This window comes from Hyla sarda, chromosome 6, assembly GCF_029499605.1.
Source record: "Hyla sarda isolate aHylSar1 chromosome 6, aHylSar1.hap1, whole genome shotgun sequence".
In the NCBI taxonomy this organism is placed as follows: domain Eukaryota; kingdom Metazoa; phylum Chordata; class Amphibia; order Anura; family Hylidae; genus Hyla; species Hyla sarda.
The window spans coordinates 53,411,360-53,436,062 of NC_079194.1; the positions used below are offsets into that span (position 1 = coordinate 53,411,360).

The 24,703-nt window shown below is 45.8% G+C and overlaps 2 protein-coding genes across 3 annotated transcripts in view; both read left to right on the forward strand.

Annotated features, from left to right (window-relative positions):
* The window catches only part of PICK1 (protein interacting with PRKCA 1), a 42,050-nt gene that overhangs the window by 362 nt on the left and 16,985 nt on the right, over positions 1-24,703 (forward strand). Inside the window, exons 1-8 of one of the 2 annotated variants that reach the window (XM_056523763.1) lie at positions 5,918-6,009; positions 8,253-8,318; positions 16,703-16,814; positions 17,639-17,767; positions 18,459-18,525; positions 18,950-19,039; positions 21,643-21,696; positions 22,802-22,864. In XM_056523763.1, the coding sequence (XP_056379738.1) occupies positions 5,984-6,009; positions 8,253-8,318; positions 16,703-16,814; positions 17,639-17,767; positions 18,459-18,525; positions 18,950-19,039; positions 21,643-21,696; positions 22,802-22,864 (607 nt within the window). In that variant the 5' untranslated portion in view covers positions 5,918-5,983. Of the gene's footprint in view, positions 1-5,917; positions 6,010-8,252; positions 8,319-16,702; positions 16,815-17,638; positions 17,768-18,458; positions 18,526-18,949; positions 19,040-21,642; positions 21,697-22,801; positions 22,865-24,703 lie in introns of those variants that run through there. The other variant, XM_056523765.1, reaches the window with a different exon arrangement.
* On the forward strand, positions 12,924-16,591 carry LOC130275598 (uncharacterized). Its single transcript, XM_056523769.1, has 2 exons — positions 12,924-13,328; positions 13,377-16,591. The coding sequence occupies exon 2, from the start codon at positions 14,535-14,537 to the stop codon at positions 15,447-15,449; it is 915 nt and encodes a 304-aa protein (XP_056379744.1). The 5' UTR covers positions 12,924-13,328; positions 13,377-14,534; the 3' UTR covers positions 15,450-16,591.

A 24,703-nucleotide genomic window follows, 5' to 3' on the forward strand; every position in this document is an offset into this window, starting at 1 on the left:
GCAAAACTACAACTCCCAGCATGCCCGGACAGCCAAAGGCTGTCCGGGCATGCTGGGAGTTGTAGTTTTGCAACAGCTGGAGGTGCCCTGGTTGGGAAACACTGCCTTAGAGCAAGAAATCGTAACAAATGTCAAGAGTATGTTCACATGATGCGGATCTGCAGTAGATTTTCCCAATTTCAATAGGGGGGGGGGGCGGGGAGTCAGAATCCCTAAGGGTACTTTCACATTGGCGGATTTTTTTGCGGGTTTTCCGCTGCGTATTTGAAAGGGGGCGGGCTCCTCTCGGCTGTCCGCAGCAGATTTTCCGCGACTGAATTTACGCTGTGGAAAACCCACCGTAAGCCCCATTGAAGTCAGTAGGGACTGCGGCAGATTTTCCGCAATGTAAATTCCACCGCAGTCCCTACTGACTTCAATGAGGCTTGCGGTGGGTTTTCCACAGCGTAAACTCTGTTGCGGAAAATCTGCTGCGGACAGCCGAGAGGAGCCCGCCCCCTTTCAAATACGCAGCGGAAAACCCGCAAAAAAATCTGCCCGTGTGAACGTACCCTTAGGGTGTGTTCACATGATGCGATTCCGCTCCTATGACTGATTTTTTTTAATTTTATTTGGTGCATAGACATCGCATTGATTCCGCATTGTGTGAACATAGGCCACATACTGATTTTGGATGCGAAAAGGGGTCAAGCAACCAAAAACCAGCGCTGTATCAAAGATTGCACTGCATTACACCGATAGTCAGTGAGTGGGATGGGGCCGTGACTCCGCAAATGCAAAAAAATTCATCTTACGTTGTACCTATTTGTGGTGGTTGTGTCCAAAGTCGCTGTGTACCCCTAGTGTTAGGGCAGTGTTTCCTAATTCATGTGCCTCCAGCTGTTGCAAATCTACAACACCCAGCTTGCCCGGATTGGGAAACACTGCCTATCGGGACCCATTGTAGGGGCAGCCCTGCTTATCACCCCCTGTGCCATTTCATTCCCTTCCTTCATCACTCCCATGCCACTTTATCCCCCCTTCACTGCATTCCCCCCCCCTGTGTCACTTCATTCTCCCCCCCCCCCCGAAACCCTGGAGTGTTTAATGTCTATGTGAGTGATGGCTGCATTTGTGAGGGTTAAAGGGGGTACTCCGGTGGAAAACTTATTTTTTAATCAATGGGTGCCAGAAAGTTAAACAGATTTGTAAATTACTTCTGTTTAAAAATTGTAATCCTTCTAGTAGTTATTAGCAGCTGTATGCTATAGAGGAAATTTCTTTTCTTTTTACATTTCACTTCACAGTGCTCTCTGCTGCCACCTCTGTCCTTGTCTGGAACTGTCAAGAGCAGCATAGGTTTGCTATGGGGAGTTTCTCCTGCTCTGGACAGTTCCTGATACAGACAGAGGTGTCGGCAGAGAGCACTGTGGACAAGACACTTTATCCCCCCTTTCACTGCATTCCCCCCTTCATAACCCCCTCTGTGTCACTTCATTCTCTCCCCACACTGCCACTATTCCCCCCCCCATTGGAAATGGTTTAAAAATAAAAAAAAAAGTGATACTCGCCTACCCCGGATCCTTGGCAGCTGTTGTTCCAACACTCCCCATCCCCAGTCGCCACGGCTTCTTCCTGGTTCCGGTAACCCGTCGTCCCTGTGATAACTACCTACTCAGCTAGCCAATCAATGACGGAGGTGGGACACTGCTGCAGCCAGTGATTGGCTGAGTGGGACCAAGCGTTACTGGAACCAGAAAGAAGTTCTGGAGTGATGGAAGAGGATTTGCAGAGATTTGGAGAGAAACCCTGGAGTGTTTAATGTCTATGTGAGTGACGGCTGCGTTTTTTATTTTTTAATCAATGGGTGCCAGAAAGTTAAACAGATTTGTAAATTACTTCTGTTTAAAAATCGTAATCCTTCTAGTAGTTATTAGCAGCTGTATGCTATAGAGGAAATTCTTTTCTTTTTACATTTCATTTCACAGTGCTCTCTGCTGACACCTCTGTCCGTGTCTGGAACTGTCCAGAGCAGCATAGGTTTGCTATGGGGAGTTTCTCCTGCTCTGGACAGTTCCTGATACAGGCAAAGGTGTCGACAGAGAGCACTGTGGACAAGAGAAAAAAGAAATTCAAAAAGAAAAGAATTTCCTCTGTAGCATACAGCTGCTAAGAAGTACTAGAAGGACAAATATTTTTTTAATAGAAGTAATTCACAAATCTGTTTAACTTTCTTGCACCAGTTGATTTACTAAAAAAAAACAAAATGTTTTCCACTGGAGTACCCCTTTTAAATTAGCTAAAATGTATAATGCTATGCAATAGTATACAATTGTACAGTATATAATAGTCCCCTATGAGGAATTAAACAATGTAAAATAAGTTATATAAAAAGTTTGCCACATGTGGAATTGTCTTAACTATTAAAATATAATGTTTATGATCAGTGAACGCTGTAAACCAGGGGTCTCAAACTCAAATTATCTGGGGGCCACTGGAGGTAGCAGCTGCATGTGCCCCTTGCATATAATGCCCCTCATCCAGCACCAGCAGTAGCACCACCATCATCCACCAGCAACCCCCCATTCCCCCTACCCCATGTGGTAATAGCATGAGCTGATGGATGATGGGGGTGCTACTTCTGGGGGTTCCCCACATTAGGTAGGCAGCAGGTTCCCCACATTAGGTAGGCAGCAGGTTCCCCACATTAGGTAGGCAGCAGGTTCCCCACATTAGGTAGGCAGCAGGTTCCCCACATTAGGTAGGCAGCAGGTTCCCCACATTAGGTAGGCAGCAGGTTCCCCACATTAGGTAGGCAGCAGGTTCCCCACATTAGGTAGGCAGCAGGTTCCCCACATTAGGTAGGCAGCAGGTTCCCCACATTAGGTAGGCAGCAGGTTCCCCACATTAGGTAGCAGCAGGTTCCCCACATTAGGTAGCAGCAGGTTCCCCACATTAGGTAGCAGCAGGTTCCCCACATTAGGTAGCAGCAGGTTCCCCACATTAGGTAGCAGCAGGTTCCCCACATTAGGTAGCAGCAGGTTCCCCACATTAGGTAGAAGCAGGTTCCCCACATTAGGTAGAAGCAGGTTCCCCACATTAGGTAGAAGCAGGTTCCCCACATTAGGTAGGCAGAAGGTTCCCCACATTAGGTAGGCAGCAGGTTCCCCACATTAGTTAGGCAGCAGGTTCCCCACATTAGGTAGGCAGCAGGTTCCCCACATTAGGTACCAACATAGACACCCACACATGCGCGCGCACACACACACACACACACACACACACACACACGCAGAGAGACACACACCCACCCACACATGTACACACACATAGACAACCTTACCTGTCCTGCGCGCCGCTTCTCCTCTCCAGCGGCGGCCTGACGAGTGAAGTCACTGACGTACTCCTGTGTGGGTCTGCGGAGGGCCGTCACATGCGCGACGTCCCTCATCAGACTCGGGCCGGTCACACTGGCCAACCGGAGACGCGGAGGAGGGCGGGGGTAAGTGAAGCCTTCCAGCATTTAGCGCTGCTTGCCCGAAGCAGGGCTAAATGCTTGAAGAAGTTACGTGCCCGGCGCCCGGAACTGCATGTCCCGTGCATCAGGCAATACAAATTACAAATACCTGGTGCGGGCCACAAACTTTTGTTCCGCGGGCTGCAAATGGCCCGCGGACCGGGAGTTTGAGACCCCTGCCGTAAACTTAAGAAATAAAATTCTATGTAGCAGAATTGCTGATTTTTGGTCGCATCATATATCAGAAAAAAAAAATAAAAATGTGATCAAAAAGTCAAATAAAAAATAAGCCCTCATACAGCCCTGTATACCGAAAAAATAAAGGTAATATGGGGCAGAATAAGGCTGTTTTTTTTTTTTTAAGTAGTACAGCAATAGAAAAATGTTATTTTGGGTATCATAATCATATTGACCCACAGAATAAACAGAACAGGGAAATGTTACCATTTTAAAGGGTACTGTGTAAAAACAATCGTCGTCTAATTGCTGTTTTTTTATTTTTGTTTTTTCAACAAACTGCGACAAATAGTTGTTTGCTATACATTTTATGGTAAAATTAAAGGTGACATTACTACAATTCGTCGCACACAAAAAAAACAGCCCTCATATGGGTCTGCAAGTGATAAAAATAAAAGCTTTATGTCTCTTAAAAGGTGAGGAGGAAAAAAACTAAAACATTTAAAGAAAAATAGGCTGTGGCCCTTAAGGACCCGGGGTTTTTCCATTTTTGCACTTTAGTTTTTTCCTCCTTTAAAAAATCATAACTCTTTCAATTTTGCACCTAAAAATCCATATGATGGCTTATTTTTTGTGCCACCAATTCTACTTTGTAATGACGTCAGTCATTTTGCCCAAAAATCTACGGCGAAACGGAAAAAAAAATCATTGTGAGACAAAATTGAAAAAAAAACAAACCCTGTTTTGTAATTTTTGGGGGCTTCCGTTTCTACGTAGTACATTTTTCGGTAAAAATGACACCTTATCATTATTCTGTAGGTCCATACGATTAAAATGATCCCCTACTTATATAGGTTTGATTTTGTCGCACTTCTGGAAAAAATCATAACTGCATGCTTGAAAATTAATACGTTTAAAATTGTCATCTTCTGACCCCTAAAACTTTTTTATTTTTCCGTGTATGGGCCGGTATGAGGGCTCATTTTTTGCGCCGTGATCTGAAGTTTTTAACGGTACAATTTTTGCATTGATAGGACTTATTGATCGTCCTTATTTATTCATTTTTTCATGATATAAAAAGTGACCAAAAATACACTATTTTGGACTTTGGAATTTTTTTGCACGTACGCCATTGACCGTGTGGTTTAATTAACGATATATTTTTATAATTCAGACATTTCCGCTCGTGGCGATACCATATATTTTTATTTTTATTTACACTTTTTTTTTTTTTTTGGAAAAGGGGGGTGATTCAAACTTTTATTAGGGAAGGTGTTAAATGATTTTTATTCACTTTTATTTGCAGTTTTATAGCTCCCATAGGGACCTATAACACTGCACACACTGATCTTTTACATTGATCACTGGTTTCTCATAGGAAACCAGTGATCGATGATTCTGCCGCTTGACTGCTCATGCCTGGATCTCAGGCACTGAGCAGTCATTCGGCGATCGGACAGCGAGGAGGCAAGTAGGGACCCTCCTGCTGTCCTGTAAGCTGTTCGGGATGCCGCGATTTTGCTGCGGCTATCCCGAACAGCTCCCTGAGCTAACTGGCATACTTTCACTTTAGACGCGGCGTTCAACTTTGAACGACGCGTCTAAAGGGTTAATAGCAGCATTGATCGCGGTGCCGCGCACTATTAGCCACGGGTCCCGGCCGTTGTTAGAGGCCGGGCCCGACCCGCTATGAAGCTATCGGGAGCGGACACATGACATACAGGTATGTCATGTGTCCTTAAGGAGTTAAGGCATTAAAGATTTTTTTTCTGTGAAGATAAATAGGTCAAAATTCCCCATGCACTTACTTTGTTTTGCCTTGTTGTCCTTGGTTACACACGTGTTAGGGTACGTTCACGCTGCCTAATTCCCTCGGAATTACGCGCGGTGAAGTTTAACATCAGTCTGAAGGGTCTTCTGCGAGACCCGTTCAAACTGAGCAATTGTTCAATGCACAGAAGGAAAATGTTCATTCTTTGCTCGGAAGTCAGCGAGCTCTGCATAGCCATCAATGGTGACGGCGCAGGGCCGCGCGATCCTACTGCCAGCGGCGGCTGCCAGACTGTATCTCCGCTCGCTGAAATCCCCGAGCAGAGATTCAGCTTCAATAACGTGGTGTGAACAGGGCGTCCACTAAGACAGACTCGCACATGCTCAGTTCAGCTGCAATCTCCTGCATTGTCCAGGAAGTTATGGCAGTTAGTCTCTACTGTGTATGTGAACACGGGGGATTGTGGGAAAGTGTGTGCTCTGTTGCCTGGCAACAACAGGGTTACAGTTTGTAGAGGAAACCAGGAAGTGATCAGATCCATGGGGAAGAAGAACAGTAAAGCGGTGTAGGTCATCTAACCTAAAAGCAGCATGACTGCCCCCTTTTATATATCTGTATATGGTGCACATCTGACTTTAGCAACTTTACTTCATGGAAAAACCTTTTGAAGTGTACGTTCACACGTGCAGATTTCTGCTGCTGATTATCCTACCTATTGACTTCAATGGGTAGAAAAATCTGCAGCAAAATACACTTGTGTGAACATAACCTAAGGCTTACCTACTGTTTAACACCTTAAAGGGGTACTCCACTCCTAGAGATCTTATCCCCTATCCAAAGGATAGGGGATAAGATATCTGATCTCGGCTGCAGCACCCCAGACATCCGGTGCATGGAGTGAACTTCGCTTCGTGCCGGATGACTGGTGATGGGGGCCGGAGGCTCGTAATGTCACGGTCGCGCTCCGCTTGTGACATCACGGCCATGCCCCCTCAATGCAAGTCCATGGACTTGCATTGAGGGGGCGTGGCCGTAACGTCACGAGCGGGGCGTGGCTGTGACATCGCGAGATATCGGAGCCGCATCCGATGTTCTAAACGAACGTTAGCTGAGCGCACCAGACGTCAGCAATTAATGGTGATGGGTTAAAATGGCGGCCAGAGGGCTTCAGCTTACCTCCATGCTGCAGATCTTCATTCTGCTAATGCAGCCTGTACAAGCAGATCACAGATTACACTGATCAATGTAATACTATTGCATAGCATTGACCGGTGAAAGTAATTGAACAATTGCTTCTAATAGTCCCCTATGTGTGTAAAAAAAACAACAACTTTTTGTTGTAAATATAAGAAGGCTCCTCCACAAGTATCAAATCCTAAGTCAGCCACCTTTTCCCATTATCTCCCCCCCCCCCCCCCCAATATTTGGTTTCCCCACATGTGGAAATACCGTACATGAACTATTAAAATATAATGTTAATAATCGTGTACGGTAAATTACATAAACATATAAAAAAAAAGAAGAAAAAAAAAAGAAAATGGCAGAAATTCTTATTTTTGGTTCCTTCATCAGAAACAATTAATAAAAAGTGATAAAAAAATCCTATCAAAACAAAAATGGTACTGATAAAAACTACAGATCACGGCACGAAAAATTTGCTCCCAAGCAGCCCAGTATATGAAAGAACTTACAGTGGTCAGAGTAGAGCAGTTTTGCCAATATTTATTAAAAATTTAATTTTTTTAAAGTAGTAAAATAAAACATAATTTTTCGGTTTTGTAGTAAATTAAGTGATAACAAAGTATAATTGGTCCTGCATAAAACATGACCTCAAATGGGTCTGTATTGCTATTAAACGTACCGTATTTTTCGTCCTATAGAACGCACCGGCGTATAAGACGCACTCTATTTTTAGGTGCAAAATCTAAAAATTAAAGATTTTTAGCCCAATAGTGGTCTTCAACCTGCGGACCTCCAGATGTTGCAAAACTACAACTCCCAGCATGCCCGGACAGCCGTTGGCTGTCCGGGCATGCTGGGAGTTGTAGTTTTGCAACATCTGGAGGTCCACAGATTAAAGACCACTGCATAGGAGGTAATACTCACGTGTCCCCGCCGCTCCGGACCCGTCACCGCTGCCCTGGATGTCGCTCCATCGCTGTCGCCGTGTCCCCGTCGCTCCGGAACGTCTCTGCTGCCGGCCGGGTATCCTCGCTCTCCGTCGCCGTCATCACGTCGTTACGCACGCCGACGCACGTACGCGTCGACGTGATGACGAGGAAGGAGAGCGCCGGCCATACAGGGGATCCCTGAACGGAGAAGACACCGAGGAGGCAGGTAAGGTCCCCCTCGGTGTCCTGTAAGCACTAACCCGGCTATTCAGTCGGGCTGTTCGGGACCGCCGCGGTGAAATCGCGGCGGTCCCGAACAGCCCGACTGAACAGCCGGGTTAGTGTCACTTTCCCTTCAGACGCGGCGGTCAGCTTTGATCGCCGCATCTGAAGGGTTAATACAGGGCATCACCGCGATCGGTGATGTCCTGTATTAGCCGCGGGTCCCGGCCGTTGATGGCCGCAGGGACCGCCGCGATAGGGGTGTATTCGCCGTATAAGACGCACCGACTTTTTCCCCCCAGTTTTGGGGAAGAAAAAGTGTGTCTTATACGGCGAAAAATATGGTATGTATTGCTATTAAAAGGCACAATATAAAGGAAAAAACAGAAAGGAAAAGTTGTATATAATAAGTTCATGACGCACTAATTATTATGGGCCCATGACTTCCCAGTTACTATATGTTCTCTTTCTACAGAAGGCCGACCATCCCTTTAGGTGAAATGTTTTCAGAATATGACTATGACCTGGATGAGGATAAACTGTAAGTAATACATATAACAGGAATTCTTTTGAGCAGCAGGAATGAGTTCCTTGGTAATAGACGCAGAAAAAGTTTGCATCTGCGTAAAAAAGTACTAGTACTTAAACTTTTTAAATGTCTCACAGATACATCAAAAGTTTTGGTCGGTGGGCTGAGGGCACCACTTATTATTAGATAGAGCCAGGAGAAGTGTGCAGCTGAGCCCTTCACTCTTTCCTCGATCTGACTTGTTGCATTTTAAAAATGTGGACTCCATCTCCTATGTACTTCAGAAGGGGGGAGAGAGAGAGACTGTGTACATGCAAGATGTATTTGTTCTCCAGAGGATATTTATGGCCCCCTGAAAGGTAAATGAAGGCTTCCCTCTCATCCCAGCATAAATTCAGTGCTTAGTGTTACCTATTCCTTGCCATGCTACTGCTGTATTTACATATAGCTTCCTCCTCTATCTAGTTTTCCCCTCCCTTTAGTCTGCAGTCTTCAGCAGCAGTTCAGTGCTTAGTTTTACCCATTCCTTGCTGTGCTGCTGCTGTTTTTTCCTGCTTACATAGCACCTTGCATAGCCACTGCATCAGTAGCCCTTCTCCCCCATGACATCTATAGTACTTTATTGTGTAAATCATCAGCCAAGCACAGTGACAGCCTATTTGGTCTAGTGTACTTTCACCAGCTCTATATCATGGCAAAGCGGAGTAGACACAGTACTGTGATTGGACGGGCAGCTAAGGTAGGCGGTAACTGTGTGTGTATTGCTGGTAAACAGCTCATATCTTATCTGGCCACCTGAAAATGGAGAGAATCCAATACAGCATGGAGGGGCTCTAGAGGCATAATAACAGCAAGGAGAGCGCTAAAATCACATTGTCACCACTCTGAAGGGTTAATCAGCAAAACTATGCAGGTTTTTAAAATCTTTTTGAAAAGACAGGTACCCTTAAAGAGTACCTGTCGCCAAATAAACTATACTAAACTAACTCAGACTATGTCCCCTAACTACTCCTAACACTCATCCCACCCTTAAAAAAAATTCAGAGCATCAAAAAGCTGTGTATGATACCTTTTATTCTTACTCACATAGTGCAATCTCCCAGCAGGAGAAAGTGGGCGTTTCCCAGCAGGCATGACATCACAGAAGGCTGCTGGGGGACCACTTCCGCCCTCACATGGTTGCAGTGCTGTGATGAATGTTAGGATCTATTTCTCCCTGTGATCAGACTACTCCAGCCGTGTTGATTAGTAGACAGATTTAATGCACTTGTATCGATACAGGTGGATGATCTCTTACAAGCAGAGAAACAGCTCTGCAGAAGAAAATCATTCCCCAAAATAGATTACAGCTCTTTTATATGGCAACACTCTAAGTGTAAGTTTATTGGCTAAGGAAACCCTGGTGGCTCATAGTGTTAAACTTTATTACCAATCACAGGGTCCCTGTACACTCTCATAGAAAAAGCTTGTTATCCAACAAAAGCCTCATTATTTAACAAGGTCATTTGGATAGTTTTTCCACCTTCTGGGTGCTGGCCAGGACTTAGGACAGTAGTTAATTGAAACTAGATAAACCGGCTAACACCATCTAAAGTTAGACATATATATATATATATATATATATATATATATATATATATATATATATATACACACACACATACAGAGAACATGGATATCAAAATATAATTTTACCAACAATGAATAGAAGACCTCAGGCTCTGTGCTTGTTTTAGTCTGTGTTGCTATCAGTGAGGCTCTCCTTCAGGTTTCAGTCTGTGCAGCTTTCAGTGAGACTCAGTGCAGCTGACAATCAAGCTCAGTGCAGAGAAGCACTTCCTGAGTTTGGTCTCCTGCCAGGCTTGCAGCAATCAATCTCCATTTGGACACGCAGGAGGCAGGTAAGGCACCCCCTGCTGTGTCCCAGCTGATCGAGACATCGCGATTTTATTGCGATGTCCCGATCAGCCCGACTGAGCTGCCGGGATGCTTTTACTTTCACTTTTAGACACGGCGATCAACTTTGATCGCCGCGTCTAAAGAGTTAATGCCGGACATCTGCCGGAACGGCGATGGCCAGCATTAGCCACGGGTCCTGGCTGCTGATAGCAGCCGGGACCGTGCGGGTATGATGCGAGCTCAGCTTCATAACCCCCCGTGCCGCAGCGCCGTATAAACCAGGCGTTTTGTGGCAAGGGGTTAAAGGAGATCTGCGGTGTATACCGCATAACACTTATCCCCTAAGTGTCTGATTGCGGCTGGTCCAAATGCTGGGACCCCTCGTGATCTCCTGTACGGGGCCCCTGCTATGCCGCCGGCTCTCGTGTGCAGGAGGTGTGTCGGCTGCAGCATGATGCTGTGTCCAACACACCTCCTCCATCCATGTATCTCTATGGGAGAGGCTGAGATGCAACGTTCATGCATCCCCACCTCTCCCATTGAGCTGTATGGGGTGGGGGTTGTGTTGTCCACCTCATAGCTGCGACAATGCCTGGACCTCATACAGGAGATTGCGGGGGGTCCCAGCATTTGGACCCCGCGATCAGACACTCGCCCCCTTCTTCTTTAAATGTTTCAGCCTTGACCCCTTAATTCTATCACATTACTGTGTATGTCAGTGAAGTCTGCACATGTAGTATTTACCAGTGTTGAGATTGTATTGTGAGCTTAGGGTTATTTTATGAACAGTTTATACTCTATATAAAAGGTATATTAGTAAAATTATGTACACTGCGTCTGTTGTATATGTGTATATATCTACAACGTCAATGACTATTTTTCTCTATTGGCTCCATTGGGGGACACAGACCGTGGGTGTATGCTGCTGTCTCTAGGAGGTGTGACACTATGGCAACAAGAAAGTCGGCTCCTCCCAGCAGCATACACCCGCCTCCAGGCCCTGAGGAAATCAGTTTAAGCTTAGTGTCTGAAGGAGGTGGACATGGTCTGGAATTCTCCAGACCAGGTCTTCTGATTTTTTGTTTTCCTAGTATAGGGACGTGTTAGTTTTTTATTCCTTTTTTCTTTCCTGTTTTCAGGTGGGAACTCAGGGACTCCGGTTCCCTGTTTTCCCGTTGGGAGTAAGGGGGCACAGACATTGCATATATGCACTGTTCACCCCCCCTCGCCAACGGTCAGAGCCTGGGTTGGTACCTCATGGGTTCGGGTTCCCCTATTTTCCTGCTCGCCTCGCTCGTGCATAGCAACCAGGCGTGATGTAGGTGACAAAAGCTGACTGGAGACTTCACTGAAGACTCCATTAGATAAGTTCTTCTGACTGAGGTAAGTACTTTCCCCCTTTTCTCCTTAGGTGCAGACTTGCAACCTCTGGAGACCCCCTGTTTTTGGCCCACCTTTTCAGGTTATGGGGCTGGCTTATACAGGGGCTGGACTTTTATTCTGGGGGAGCAGTGGCATCTTAGGGGGCATGGACTTGCAACATCCGGAGACCCTCATTTTGTGGCCCACTTTTCGGGGTCCAAAGGGCTGGCCTGTGTTAGGGGCTCTATTTTTTTTTATTCTAAAAAAGGGGGAGCAATGGCAGAATGCATGGGTTACTTTATTATGCACGTGTGTGTGAGTGTGTTCTACTAAGCGGCTTACAGCCGCAGCACTTATTATGTGGCTGATAGCTGCGGCGCTTGTACTTCGGGCGCATGTAGCGCCGACTTGCTTTCACTTTCGGCAGCAGACGGCTGCCGGCGGATATGTGTATCGCCCACTCACTTCCCTGCGGGCGCATATACGGCTAACATGCGCTCGGGGCAAGGAGCCATTACTGTGTTTCTTCCCGGTGGCCGGGGCGCTATAGCTCCGCCCACAGGGCCACCGGAGCTTACTGGAGGCGCGAATCGCGCTGTGCGCGCGATTCAGGTGGCAGGGGCCAATCAATGACAGTGCCCCTGCTCCAGGAATGCCCCTCTCAGGCTATTGGCTAGCTCCTCTCTGTCTGCATAGAGTGGTGTCTCCTCTCAGCAGGGACAGAGTGTTACAGTGTTAAAATCTTTCAGCTCTCACGCTGAATTACTGTCACAGGGGACACAAATCTTTTCATCCCTCTAAACTGACAACTAGACTGCTAGTCTTCTATTTTGTCTGTATGACATATTATTCCAAAAATGCCTGGTTCTGCTGAGCCCACTGGCTCTGCCTGCTCCACTGCTCCCCCAGACTCCCTAGCTTCCGCCGGATGTTACAGTTTCCGGTGGATTCGGCCGCCCCTCCAGCCTGGGTTTCTTCCTATCCCAGTGTATGGCTGACTTGACTCAAGTCTCCCTTTCGGTAGCTGAGGCCTCCCGTGACATGGTGTCTACCTTGAAGAGGTCTGCCCTGCGCGGCCCGCTAGTGGGTCCCGCCCCTCTTTTCCACAAGCCTCACGCTCTCGCAGGCGTACTAGGGGTGCTTTTTCTGACTCTTACATTGAGTCTTCAGGTAGACGTGGGTGTCCCCCCGTGGGTCGCCCCCCCCCAGTGTCATCTGATCACAGACGTCGCTCCTCCAGAGGACGTTCCCGGAATCGCCGCTCTGCCTTGCCAGAGCCGCGTACCCGGTCAGGGTCGCCCCCCCCCCCCCCCTCCAAGGCTGCCTCCACTCGTTCACATTCTCCTGGTGAACTAGCGGATGAGGCTTCTGAATCGGCATCTGACTCAGAGGACCGCTCGGATACAGTTGAAACGGTGAACTCATTGGTTGCGGCCATAAGAGACACCTTTCACTTAGAGGACCCAGGATCTTCGAACGTGACTCCTGAAGTATCCTTTCATCGTGTTCAACCAGCACCTCAAGGGTTCAGCTCTCACGCTGAATTTCACATCCTTCTGGAATCTGCATGGAAACATCCGGATAAGAGGTTCTCGGGAATGAAGAGGGTTCAAGTGCGTTACCCATTCGCCAAGGACCTTGCCTCTAGGTGGTTTCCCCTCTCTCGGTGGATCCACCAATTTCCCGAAGTTTGCCTCTGAAGCAGCGGGCTCTTCTCTGCTTCCCACCTTCACCTCTGCATGGGGGTTCAAGGCCCTTTCGGTGTGGTGCTCAAAACTCAGTCAGGTGGGATTTCCTCCCCCCCCCCAGAGGATCTATTTTGCTTTGGTTCTCCAATGCTCTAAAGCTGGGGGCTTTCTGTGCTCAGCTACCGTGCAGTCAGTCCGTTGTGCTGCCTTTGCTGTGTGTCTCCTAGCGGCCCTCCGCCACTCCATGTGACTTAGGGCGCGGGATGCGGATGCCGCCTCCAAAAGTTTTCCTACCGAGTTTCCTTTTACTGGTACCCGTCTTTTTGACAGCGCCTTGACGAGATTATCTCTGAGGCGACGGGGGGTAAGAGTTACTTGTTGCCTCAAAATAAGGCTTTCTTTTCTTGGGGAGGTCCTCTTCCTTTGGCCCCAATAAGGGGTCTGGGCAGGCGCCTTCGCGGTACAAGAGGTCTGTCTTCGAAGTCGGACACCAACCGTTCCGGCCGTTTTGCGGCCAAATCGGGTTACCGCAATCCCACTTCCGCATGGAGTGAAGCCACCACCCGCAGGTTTTTCTCGGGTGGGAGGTAGTCTCTTACTTTTTCGAGACAGCTGGACCACACACATTCAGGAAGTCCCGAGCTCCCCGGTCTCCTTCTCTGGCGAAGCAGTTTCGGGAGGCCCTCCAGTCCCTGCCCAGGGAGTCATTGTCCCCATTTCTCCAGGGGAATGTTTTCAGGGTTTTTTATTCCAATTTTTTTTGTGGTTCCCAAGGAAGGTGGTTCTGTGCGACCGATTCTGGACCTCAAGCGTCTCACCGTCATCTTCTCCGCCACTTCCGAATGGAATCTCTCCGTTCGGTAGTGGCATCCATGGAACAAGGGGATTTTCTTTCTTCGTTGGTCATCAAGGATGCCTACCTCCATGTTCCAATATTTCCCGGCCATCAGCGGTACCCCCGCTTTGCGGTTCCGGAGGGGCATTTTCAATTCATAGCCCCCCCCTTTTGATCTGGCCTCGGCTCCTCGAGTCTTTACAAGATCCTTGCGCCAGTAATAGCCCTGTTGCGGTCGAGAGGAGTTTCACTGATCCCTTTCCTGGACGACCTTCTCATCTAGGTTCCCACCAGAGTCCAGACTCTGGAGAATGTGGATCTCACTCTTTAGATCCTGATTCATTTCGGGTGGATGGTCAACCGGGACAAGTCTGTCCTCTCTCCCGCCCAGTCTCTGATTTTTCTTGGAAATTCAACTCAGTCTCTGCTCGGACTTGCCTTCCGATGGACAAACGTCTGACGCTCCTGTCAGGAGTCTGCTCTCTTCGGGCCCAGGCCCCAGTTTCCATCCGAAATTACATGGAAGTCTTGGGTCGGATGGTAGCGGCCATGGAAGCCGTACCCTTTGCCCAGTTTCATTACCATCCCCTTCAACTGGCGATTCTCTCTCGATGGGACAGATCTCCTCTGTCTCTCGATCGTCAAGATTACTCTCCCTCGTTGGATCCGTCAGTCTCTGCTCTGGTGGCGATCATTTCTTCCCCTCCACTGGCAGGTGGTGACAACGCATGCCAGTCTGTCGGGCTGGAGCGGTGTGTTCAGGGTCTGGACGGTTCAAGGCCTCTGGTCTACCCTGGAAGCCCTTCTTCCGATAAACATCTTCGGAATGAGGGCGATTCTTCTTTGTCGTCTTCTTGGGAGTTCCTGCTTCAGTTCCGCCCTTTCCGCGTCCAGTCGGACAACTCCACGGCCGTAGCGTACGTAAATCGGCTAGGCGTCACTCGCTGCTCGGCAGCCATGGCCGAGGTGACAAAGGTTTTTCTTCTGGGCGGAAAACAAGGTTCCGGCCATTTGGCGATTCACATTCCAGGTGTGCTCTTCTGGGAAGCGTATTTCCTTAGTCGGTCCTCAGTCAACCCCGGAGAGTTGGTCCCTGCATCCAGAGGTCTTCGCGTAGAGCTGCGACCTCTGGGACATTCCAGACGTGGACCTCTTCGCGTCGGCACAATCGGAAGATTCTTCCATTTTGTCAATGTTCCGGGACCCCCTGGCTCTAGCCGTGGACGCCCTAGTGATTCCTTGGAAGGGGTTTGCTCTGCCCTATCTGTTCCCTCCCCTTCCGCTCCTTCCCAGGGTTCTGAGGAAGCCCAAAGCAGAGGACGTTCCTGCCTTACTGGTAGCTCCAGTTTGGTCCCGTAGGTCGTGGTACGGCGACGTGGTCAGGCTCCTGGACGACACTCCACTGCGCCTTCCACTTCGTTCGGACCTGCTGTCTCAGGGTCCTCTTTGCCACCCCATTTTACAGTCACTGCATTTGAGGGCGTGGCGGTTGAGACCGCAGTTTTGAGAACCCGTGGTTCTCTTCCCAAGTCATTCCCACCATGTTCAGGGCTCGCAAGCCTTCCTCGGCAAAAATTTACCACCGTACCTGGTGGTCTTATTTTTGCTGGTGTGAAGCTCAGTTTTTGTCTCCTGTTGCCTTTTCTGTTCCCCGTCTTCTTGCAGTCGGGATTGGGACTGGGTTTGTCTTTCAGTTCCCTTAAGGGTCAGGTTTCGGCCTTTTCTATTCCTTTCCAGCGTCCTCTATCTTCTAATTCTCATGTCCGGACCTTCCTTCAAGGAGTGGCACATGCTGCCCCTCCTTATTGGTCACCTTCTCCTCCTTGGGACTTGAATCTGGTTCTGGGTGTCCTCCAAGGTGAACCTTTTGAACCCCTTAGGGAAGGTGTCCCTGCGCCTCTTTTCTTGAAAAGTGGGGTTTCTTGTTGCTATCGCCTCCATTCGGAGGGTGTCTGAATTGGCAGCTCTCTTCTGCCGTTCTCCATTTCTGGGGATTCACCAGGACAAGGTTGTCTTCCGACCAGATCCTTCCTTTTTGTCTAAGGTTGTTTCGGCCTTTCATCTAAATGAGGACATTGTTCTTCCGTTCTTTGTCCCGCTCCTTCTCCTCCTAGGAGCATTTACTCCACGAACTGGATGTGGTTCGGGCTGTTAGGTATTATCTCTCTATCTCCTCTTCGTTTCGTCAGTGTGATTTCCTTTTTCGTCCTTACGGAAGGTCGTCGTAAGGGACAGCCTGCTTCCAAGGCCACCACTTCTCGGTGGATCCGGTCTGCCATTTTGGAAGCCTATCGCTGTAGGGGGAAGATTCCTCCTTTCAGGGTTGTGGCTCATTCTACCCGCTTCTGTTGGGGCATCCTGGGCTCTCCAGAATAAAGCCTCGGCCTCGAAGATTACAAGGCAGCTATTTGGTCATCTTTGCACACTTTCTCAAAGTTCTACCGGGTTCATACCTTTGCATTGGCTGATGCTAGTCTGGGCCGTAAACTGCTTGTTGCCATAGTGTCACACCTCCTAGAGACAGCAGCATACACCCACGGTCTGTGTCCCCCAATGGATCCTTCGAGAAAGAGATTTTACGGTAAGTGTTAAAAAATCTCCTTTTGTCTTAGTGGAATACCAACGGTCCCGGGCACGGTAACGCTAAAGAAAGACTCTCAAAATGTGATTGGAATAAGCATTGGTGGAGGGGCTCAGCATTGCCCATGCCTTTACATTGTACAGGTCAGTCCCCTGCACGAGTTGAGTGTGTATTTTATTTTATTTTTTAAGTTTATAGAATAGATGGCATAACACAATTGCATCGTAATCTCAATAAAGTTTTCATGGTTTGCTGCTATATGGGTCTATGGACATTGGTAGCCTTCGTTCAGACGTTAACAGTAAAGAACTGTCATTTTTTGCCTCTGCCTAGCTTTTTTTTTTATATATAATTAGACCTTCCTTATTAAAATGTAACCCCAAATCCACTGCAGATTACAGTATCAACCATGTGGATGAGATCTGACCAAAGATCTGGCACAAGCTGAGGTGACCTTTGGTGCTGTTTTTATGTTAAATGGGTACTCCACCTCTAGGCATCTTATCCCCTATCCAAGACCCCCACCGCGGGAACCCAGAGTCCTAAACATACTGTTTAGAACGCCGGGTGCTGCGCAGAGATCGCGGGGTTCCCGCCACTGGGACCCCTGCAATCAGACATCTTATCCCCTATCCTTTGTATAGGGGATAAGATGTCTAGGGGTGGAGTACCCCTTTAACTTCTACCGTGGAGAGTAGGGATGTCCCAGTAGTGGTACTGGACATTTGCATGCGTACTTGCACTCGCGCAAATGTACCTAACCTGATACCACCCGTGGCCCTTTCCTGTTGTCTTTTGTTCTACACTTCGTTCGGTCCTCAAACCGGGACCGTATATCTACAGCACCCGAATGTGTGTGTGTGTATATATATATATATATATATATATATATATATATATATATATATTACACACACACACTCTGGTATACTGCATAATATAACTTACGGTGTTGGCCTTCCTGCAGGTATTCGACAACACTCCGGCCTCATTGGATGGAACCATCGCTGCTGGAGACGAAATTACCGGTGTCAATGGGAAATCAGTTAAGGGGAAAACAAAAGTCGAGGTGGCCAAAATGATCCAGACTGTTAAGGTGAGATCCAAGTGTAAAAAACTTTTATGGAAACTTTTATGTTCTAAGGAACAATTTGAGCTCGGGTTAAACCTGGAAACCAAAGAAATTGTGGGGATTTGCATCATCTTAATTTGAAAACTTAAAGTGGTACTCTGGGGAGCGATCCCCTATCCTGTAGATAAGGTGAAAGTGTCTGACTGTGGAGTGTTTAACCGCTGGGACCCCCCAAAATCTCCTATGCAGGGCCCGGTGACTTACCGTCCTCAGCGCGCTCTGGCCCCTATCCTCTGAGATGACTGGCGGCAACAGCTCGCTCAGCCAATCACTCGCTGAGATGGGTTCGCGTCTCAGCCGGTGATTGGCTTAGCGGCCCGTCACTCTTGTTCCTCTCACAATGTGGGGGTCAGGGCCCGCCGAGGATGGGTAAGTTACCGGGCTCATATAAAGCAGTTGGACCCCCCCAGACGGGAAAGGGTATAAGTTTAGTTCTCTGGAGTACCCCTTTTAAAGTAAAAATTTGATAATCAATCATTTATCATATCTGGGATGTTTAATCCTCTGACGATGGAGTAAGCTGCTGCTGGACACCTCTGACAACAGCTTCTATCCCCTGAGAACAAAATGATCAGGCATGGTGAAATGTCACAGCCTGATCTTGCTATGGGTCGTAATAACTTAAAATCTTTAAGATCAATTTTGTCTTGTCTAGGAAGAAGTGACTATTCACTACAACAAGTTGCAAGCCGATCCGAAGCAGGGAAAATCACTTGACATTGGTAAGTTATTTATTTGTTATTTGTTTATTTACACCTATAGCGCTACCCTTTGTGGCTTTGTTCCCACCTAGCGTTGTGGTGTGGACAACCACTAAATCAAATTAAACAGAATCACTTAGTATAGGCATAGTTCACACCTTGACATCTTGCAATAAGTACCACACATCTTTAATAAAAAAAATTCCCAACAATATTTAAAAACAAATGTAATAAAATACAGGGAAGGGGGATTTATAAATGTTTAAACCAAACTTTCTTTTTTTTTTGTGCAAAAAGAAAAAAACTTTTTTTTTTCTTTTAAATAAAGCTTGTGCTAAACTCCCCCCCCCCCCCCCCATATATATATTTGTACATGCAGAAATACTGAAAAATGCTGATTTTGCCTTCAAATGTTTACTTTTTTTTTTTTTTGTATGTTTTTCAGTCCTGAAGAAAGTGAAGCATCGCCTGGTGGAAAATATGAGTTCGGGCACAGCAGATGCTCTTGGCTTAAGTCGTGCCATCCTGTGCAATGGTAATTTTATTTTTAAATATGTGCTGAACAATGAGGAAAAATGCAAGAAAGATATCAAGAAAGCATTTTGATAATTTTGTACAGAAGTTAGCGTGAAGACAATTTTTACATTTTTGAAAGTGTTTGGCCGCTGGGGTGAAAGAGGATTAAAGGGGTATTCCAGGATTTTTTTTATTTGACTATACTACAGGGGCTGTAAAGTTAGTGTAGTTCATAATATAGTGTTGTACCTGTCTCTAACGGCTGCTCTCGTATTCTAATGTGATCTTTGCTCTGGATGTTCATTTTTAACACCATACGAAATGACTCGTGTCTCAGGTATTCCCCAGGATGCAGTGCGGCCGAGACCTGACATCACTAGTCAGGTGATGCCTGTTCTGCTTCAATGGGTGCTCCAACCACAGGGATTAAGCAACAGCTGGAGCCACCCTGATTAGAAAGCACTGACCTTTTTCATTGAATCTAGCTTGTTTGTTGTTCAATGAGTGGGGTAATAACAAAAAGATTGTTTCAAGCATGTGATGCTCCTTTAAACTCACCTGGGGCAAGTAACAGGTGTGAGCAATATAAAAATCATACCTGAAAGCAGATAAAAAGGAGAGAAGTTCACTTAGTCTTTGCATTTGCATTGTGTGTGTGCCACACTAAGCACGGACAACAGAAAGAGGAGATGAGAACTGTCTCAGGACTTGAGAACCAAAATTGTGGAAAAATATCAACAATCTTAAGGTTACAAGTCCATCTCTAGAGATCCAAAGATATTCGAGCTGTCCTGCAGGCTCAGGGAGCATCAATGTCAGCGCGAACTATCTGTCAATATTTAAATGGAATGAAACGCTATGGCCGGAGACCCAGGAGGACCCCACTGCTGACACAGAGACATAAAAAAGCAAGACTACATTTTGCCAAAATGAACTTGAGGAAGCTAAAATCCTTCTGGGAAAACGTCATGTGGACAGATGAGACCAAGATAGAGCGTTTTGGTAAAGCACATCATTCTGCTGTTTACCAAAAATGGAATCAGGTCTACAAAGAAAAGAACACAGAGTCTACAGTGAAATATGGTGGAGGTTCAAAGATGTTTTGCTGCCTCTGGTACTGGGTGTCTTGAATGTGTGCAAGGCATCAGGAAATCTGAGGATTACCAACGTATTTTGGGTCGCACTGTACAGCCCAGTGTCAGAAAGCTGGGTTTGCGTCCGAGATCTTGGGTCTTCCAGCAGGACAATGACCCCAAACATATGTCAAAAAGCACCCAGAAATGGATGGCAACAAAGCGCTGGAGAGTTCTGAAGTGGCAGCAATGAGTCCAGATCTAAATCCCATTGAACACCCTTAGAGAGATCTTAAAATTGCTGTTGGGCAAAGGCGCCTTCCAATAAGAGAGACCTGGAGCAGTTTGTATTGGAAGAGTGGTCCAACATTCCGGCTGAGAGGTGTAAGAAGCTTATTGATGGTTATAGGAAGCGACTGATTTCAGTTATTTTTTCCAAAGGTTGTGCAACCAAATATTAAGTTAAGGGTGCCAATAATTTTGTCCAGCCCATTTTTGGAGTTTGGTTGGACATTATGTCCAATTTGCTTTTTTTTCCTTTCTTTTTTGGTTTAGTTCCAATACACACAAAGGGAATAAACATGTGTTACTGCAATCCTTTTCTGTGAGAAATACTTAATTTTCTTAAAGAATTTCATGGGTGCCAACATTTACGGCCATGGCTGTATGTGCTCCCAGTTGATAGGAGGGGTGGGCTCTCCCAGTAGGCAGACAACACCCAAGATGGACATGTCCCCCATTAGATAGAGTTCACCTATATGAAGACAGGCCCCCAGATAGATATGACCCCAATCTGGTAGGGCTCCCAAGTAGGTATAGAGGCCCCCGATAGATATGATCCCCATCACTGATGGAGGTGATATCTATCTGGGGACCTGTCTACCTACTGGGGAGTCCTACCTGATCAGGTAGGGGTTCCCAATAGGTGGACAGGCCCCCAGATAGATATTACCCCCAGCAGGTAGGGCTCCTATTTAAACAATTATTCCCCCTAAGAAGATAGGTTAGCCCCTGGTGATAAGCAGGTCCTCCCTTATTGAGTCATTAGGTAGGTTAAGGTATTTCACTGCTACAGTACTTACATCTCCCTGCTGCAGCCTATAACGAGCCTTCCTTGCGGGGATGCGAAGCATGCGGGGATGCCCAAAGCAGGGCTAAATGCCTAAAGAAATCACCTGCCCGACGCCCGGAACTGCATGTCCTGGCGTCGGGCGATACAAATTCCACATCCCTGCATGATGCAAGAGGAATAGAGAATGGGTAAAGTCGTCCTTGTTGAGAACGGCACAAATGCAAGCTGACATCCTGGCTTTCAGGCAGCTGCATGCACACAGGTCACGGGGCTGACAACCTAGGCACCAGGGTGTAATTCTCAGTTCCCATGCCGACCTGGCACCTGGGATTTGTCAAGCCCTGCCCTAATGTACACTGCCTTTTAAATTCTTGCAATACTGTGTGTGGATTTCACATGAACCAAATGTTATCCAGCCTGTTTTAGCAATAAGCAGGAATGTAAAAAAAACTAACCATACTAATATTCATATTTTAGATGGATTGGTAAAGAGATTGGAAGAACTGGAAAAAACTGCAGAATTCTACAGAGGTAATACAGACTCTGTTTAAAAAGATCTTGCTTTTTTGTCTGTCAACCTATTCTTTTATAGGAATTGTTCTGAGTTTTACTTCTGAGTGTTCATCAAGACTGCTTTTCTATAAATGTTTTCAAGTTGATACGTGATTATTTTATTTTAAGGCAGCGTCAGATCACCCTTGAGCTCCATTGCGAAAAGATGAAAGTTGGGCAGAGAAAAAAAAAATACTGCATGGTCAGGTATTTTTCTCTCCTCAATTGTCCTAAAGTAACGGACACTCGAAGGACCCCATTCAGGTCAATGGGAGCCATTGTGCAAAGGGTTTGATCAACTCCTTTGCTTGGGGTCGAAAGGATCCTGAACGGGTCGAAGGACAACGGTGATGTGAGCGTTGCTTGAAGACTTTGGGGGGGGGAATTAATTATTGGTTTTAACCCAGTTTTTTTGGTGGTACATTGTCACAATTTTGTGTAAAAAAAAGTTGCAAATCCTTTAGACTCTTTTAAGAAAGTCACTTGAATGTAGTGTATCATCGTTAGATTAGTGATTTATCAACAGCGACTTTCAAAATTGTCGCAATATATTTACGTAAACACTAAAAATTTTGTGCAATCTCATACCAGCCTGGACCATGTCTGTCATTAACAGCATGTGCCACTCACCCCCCCCCCCCCCCCCACCTTGGAGGGTGGGGTAGGGGGTGAAACTAATAATATGAAATGTCTATTATTAAGGTGTTGTAATATGGAAAATTATATAAATAAAAAAGAACGTGTCCCTGCACATAGTGGTGACTTCCAGGTATGATTCAGGTGCGGCTCCTAGGCATGGGTCATACTTCCTCACTTACAAAGTTGCTGACATCTAAGCTCATTTGCTATTTATGAAGAATTTGCACCTCTTTGATAAATGTGGGGGAAGTCACATGGCAAACGGAAGTAAAAATGGCTTAATTTACGCAATCAATGATAACTTTCCCTGTCATTCAGTGTTATTGCAGAACAGGTGAGAAAGTCCAAATGGGAAAATACTTTCTATAGGATTGATGAAAAAGGATTACGACTGTTACATATTGTATCCAGGTTCACTTACCAGATTTCTTGTCATTTTTCCAAGGTATGATGGAACACACCAAACGTCTCTTAAGAGCCTTTTTTGAGCTCTCCCAGACACATAGAGGTAATAACTAATTCAAAACTTCATATGGAGTTAAAGTCTATAGCGCACATTTGCACTGATTTTCTTTTATTATTGTTGGATTGTTTTTTTTTAATGTAAAATGAAGAAACTTTCTTTATTGTCTTTATTAGAAATGTCTTACCATTTAGTTGCTACACAGAAAAAAAGATTAAATTAACCTTTGATACGCATTTTCAGCTCTCTCATTGTAAGGGTCTATTCACATCACAAAATTTCCACTTGCGGAATTCTGCCTCAAATTAAAGCCCATATACTTCTATGGGATTCCGCACTCCCATTCGCACTTCTGAATTTCTGCTTGTGGATTTCCGCTAGCGCAATTCCGCAAGCGGAAATTCAGAACTGCGAATGGAAGTGTGGAACCCCATAGAAGTCTATGGGTTTTAATTTGAGGTGGAATTCCACAAGCGGAAATTCAGAATTGCGAATGGGAGTCCGGAATTCCATAGAAGTCTATGGGCTTTAATTTGAGGTGGAATTCCGCAAGCAGAAATTCTGCCCTGTGAATAGATCCTTAGAGATAGAAGATTGTTAACATGGAGAGAAACCTGGGAGGGGCAGCTCACACAGTTGGCTTTTAGGTTGTCTGAGATAAGATCGTGTCCAGTAAATGGTACAAACCTGTAAGAAATTGTACAAAAAACACAAACAAATTGATGTACTCGCCATTAACGGGTTCCCTTCTACATGTCCTAAAACAGAAGGAATAAGGTATTTTTTAAAGCTAGGAGATAACACTAAAGGCCCTTTTGTGTTTGTTTATCTTCCATTTTTGTTAGTGAATAATAAGTCATGTTTTAGTTTATCCCAATTGCCTTGTCCAAGCATTACATGGATGGCCAGACACTGCTTCAATGGTGGTAACAGCTCAATCAGATCGCTTCTTTCTTTTTTCTGAGGCCTTGTTAAAAATGAAAGAAGCCATCTGATTGGTTGCTATGGGCAACTGGGCAACTTTTCCTCAAGACAGGTTTTGATAAATCTCCCGCTTTTATACCTCAGTCTGTGTTGGGCCTCAGTGAATTTACTGGACTTGCAGCAAGTATTGTAACATTTTTTTGTAAAGAACAAAACTTCTTCAGGTTTGACCGGCTTGACTTCTTTTAGCCCAGGAAGTTTCAAAACACTACAGAGAAAAAAGGAAAAAAAATCAAATAATAATAAGGCGATGGAAGGATAAAAAGCCATTTCTTAAAATTAGTATAGACATGAGATTTGAAGTAGCAGACAATAAAAATTGCTCCAGTTGCTGCTGCCAAAAATATTATATAATTGTAGTAAAATTTTGTAAAGAGCAGGTTAACAGAAAGTAAATTAAAATAAAACCCTTAACAAAAACCTTACAAATTTCATCCACTTTCATTCATTTTTATGCATTGTAATTGGCCCGGTTTTACTGTGTAATGGGTAAATTTCTCAGTCGTTTCATTGGGCAACACAGCCATGGTTCCTGTGTAACCTCAATGAAGGCTACGAGAAAGATTTTACAGTGAGTGAAAAGAATCCTCCTTTTTTTTTTTTTTTTTCAACTGTGAATATTTATTAAAGTTTTTCAATACAAATGATAAAGAAACCAAGGCATCTTACAGGTCAAAACAATGGTCAAGAAATGGCATACCACACACCTAAGTATCAGTAGGAAAATCAATGGCAGAGAGCAAAAAAGACAACCAATATTGGTTAAAATCGACTCTGAAAAACTCCATACAAGAACAAACATACGACATAAAACACCAGTCAAAGCTATGAAAGAGATGCCAGTAAATAACTCAAAAAGGCCCTTAAGAAACTCTAACAAAAATAGAAGGGACACACAAC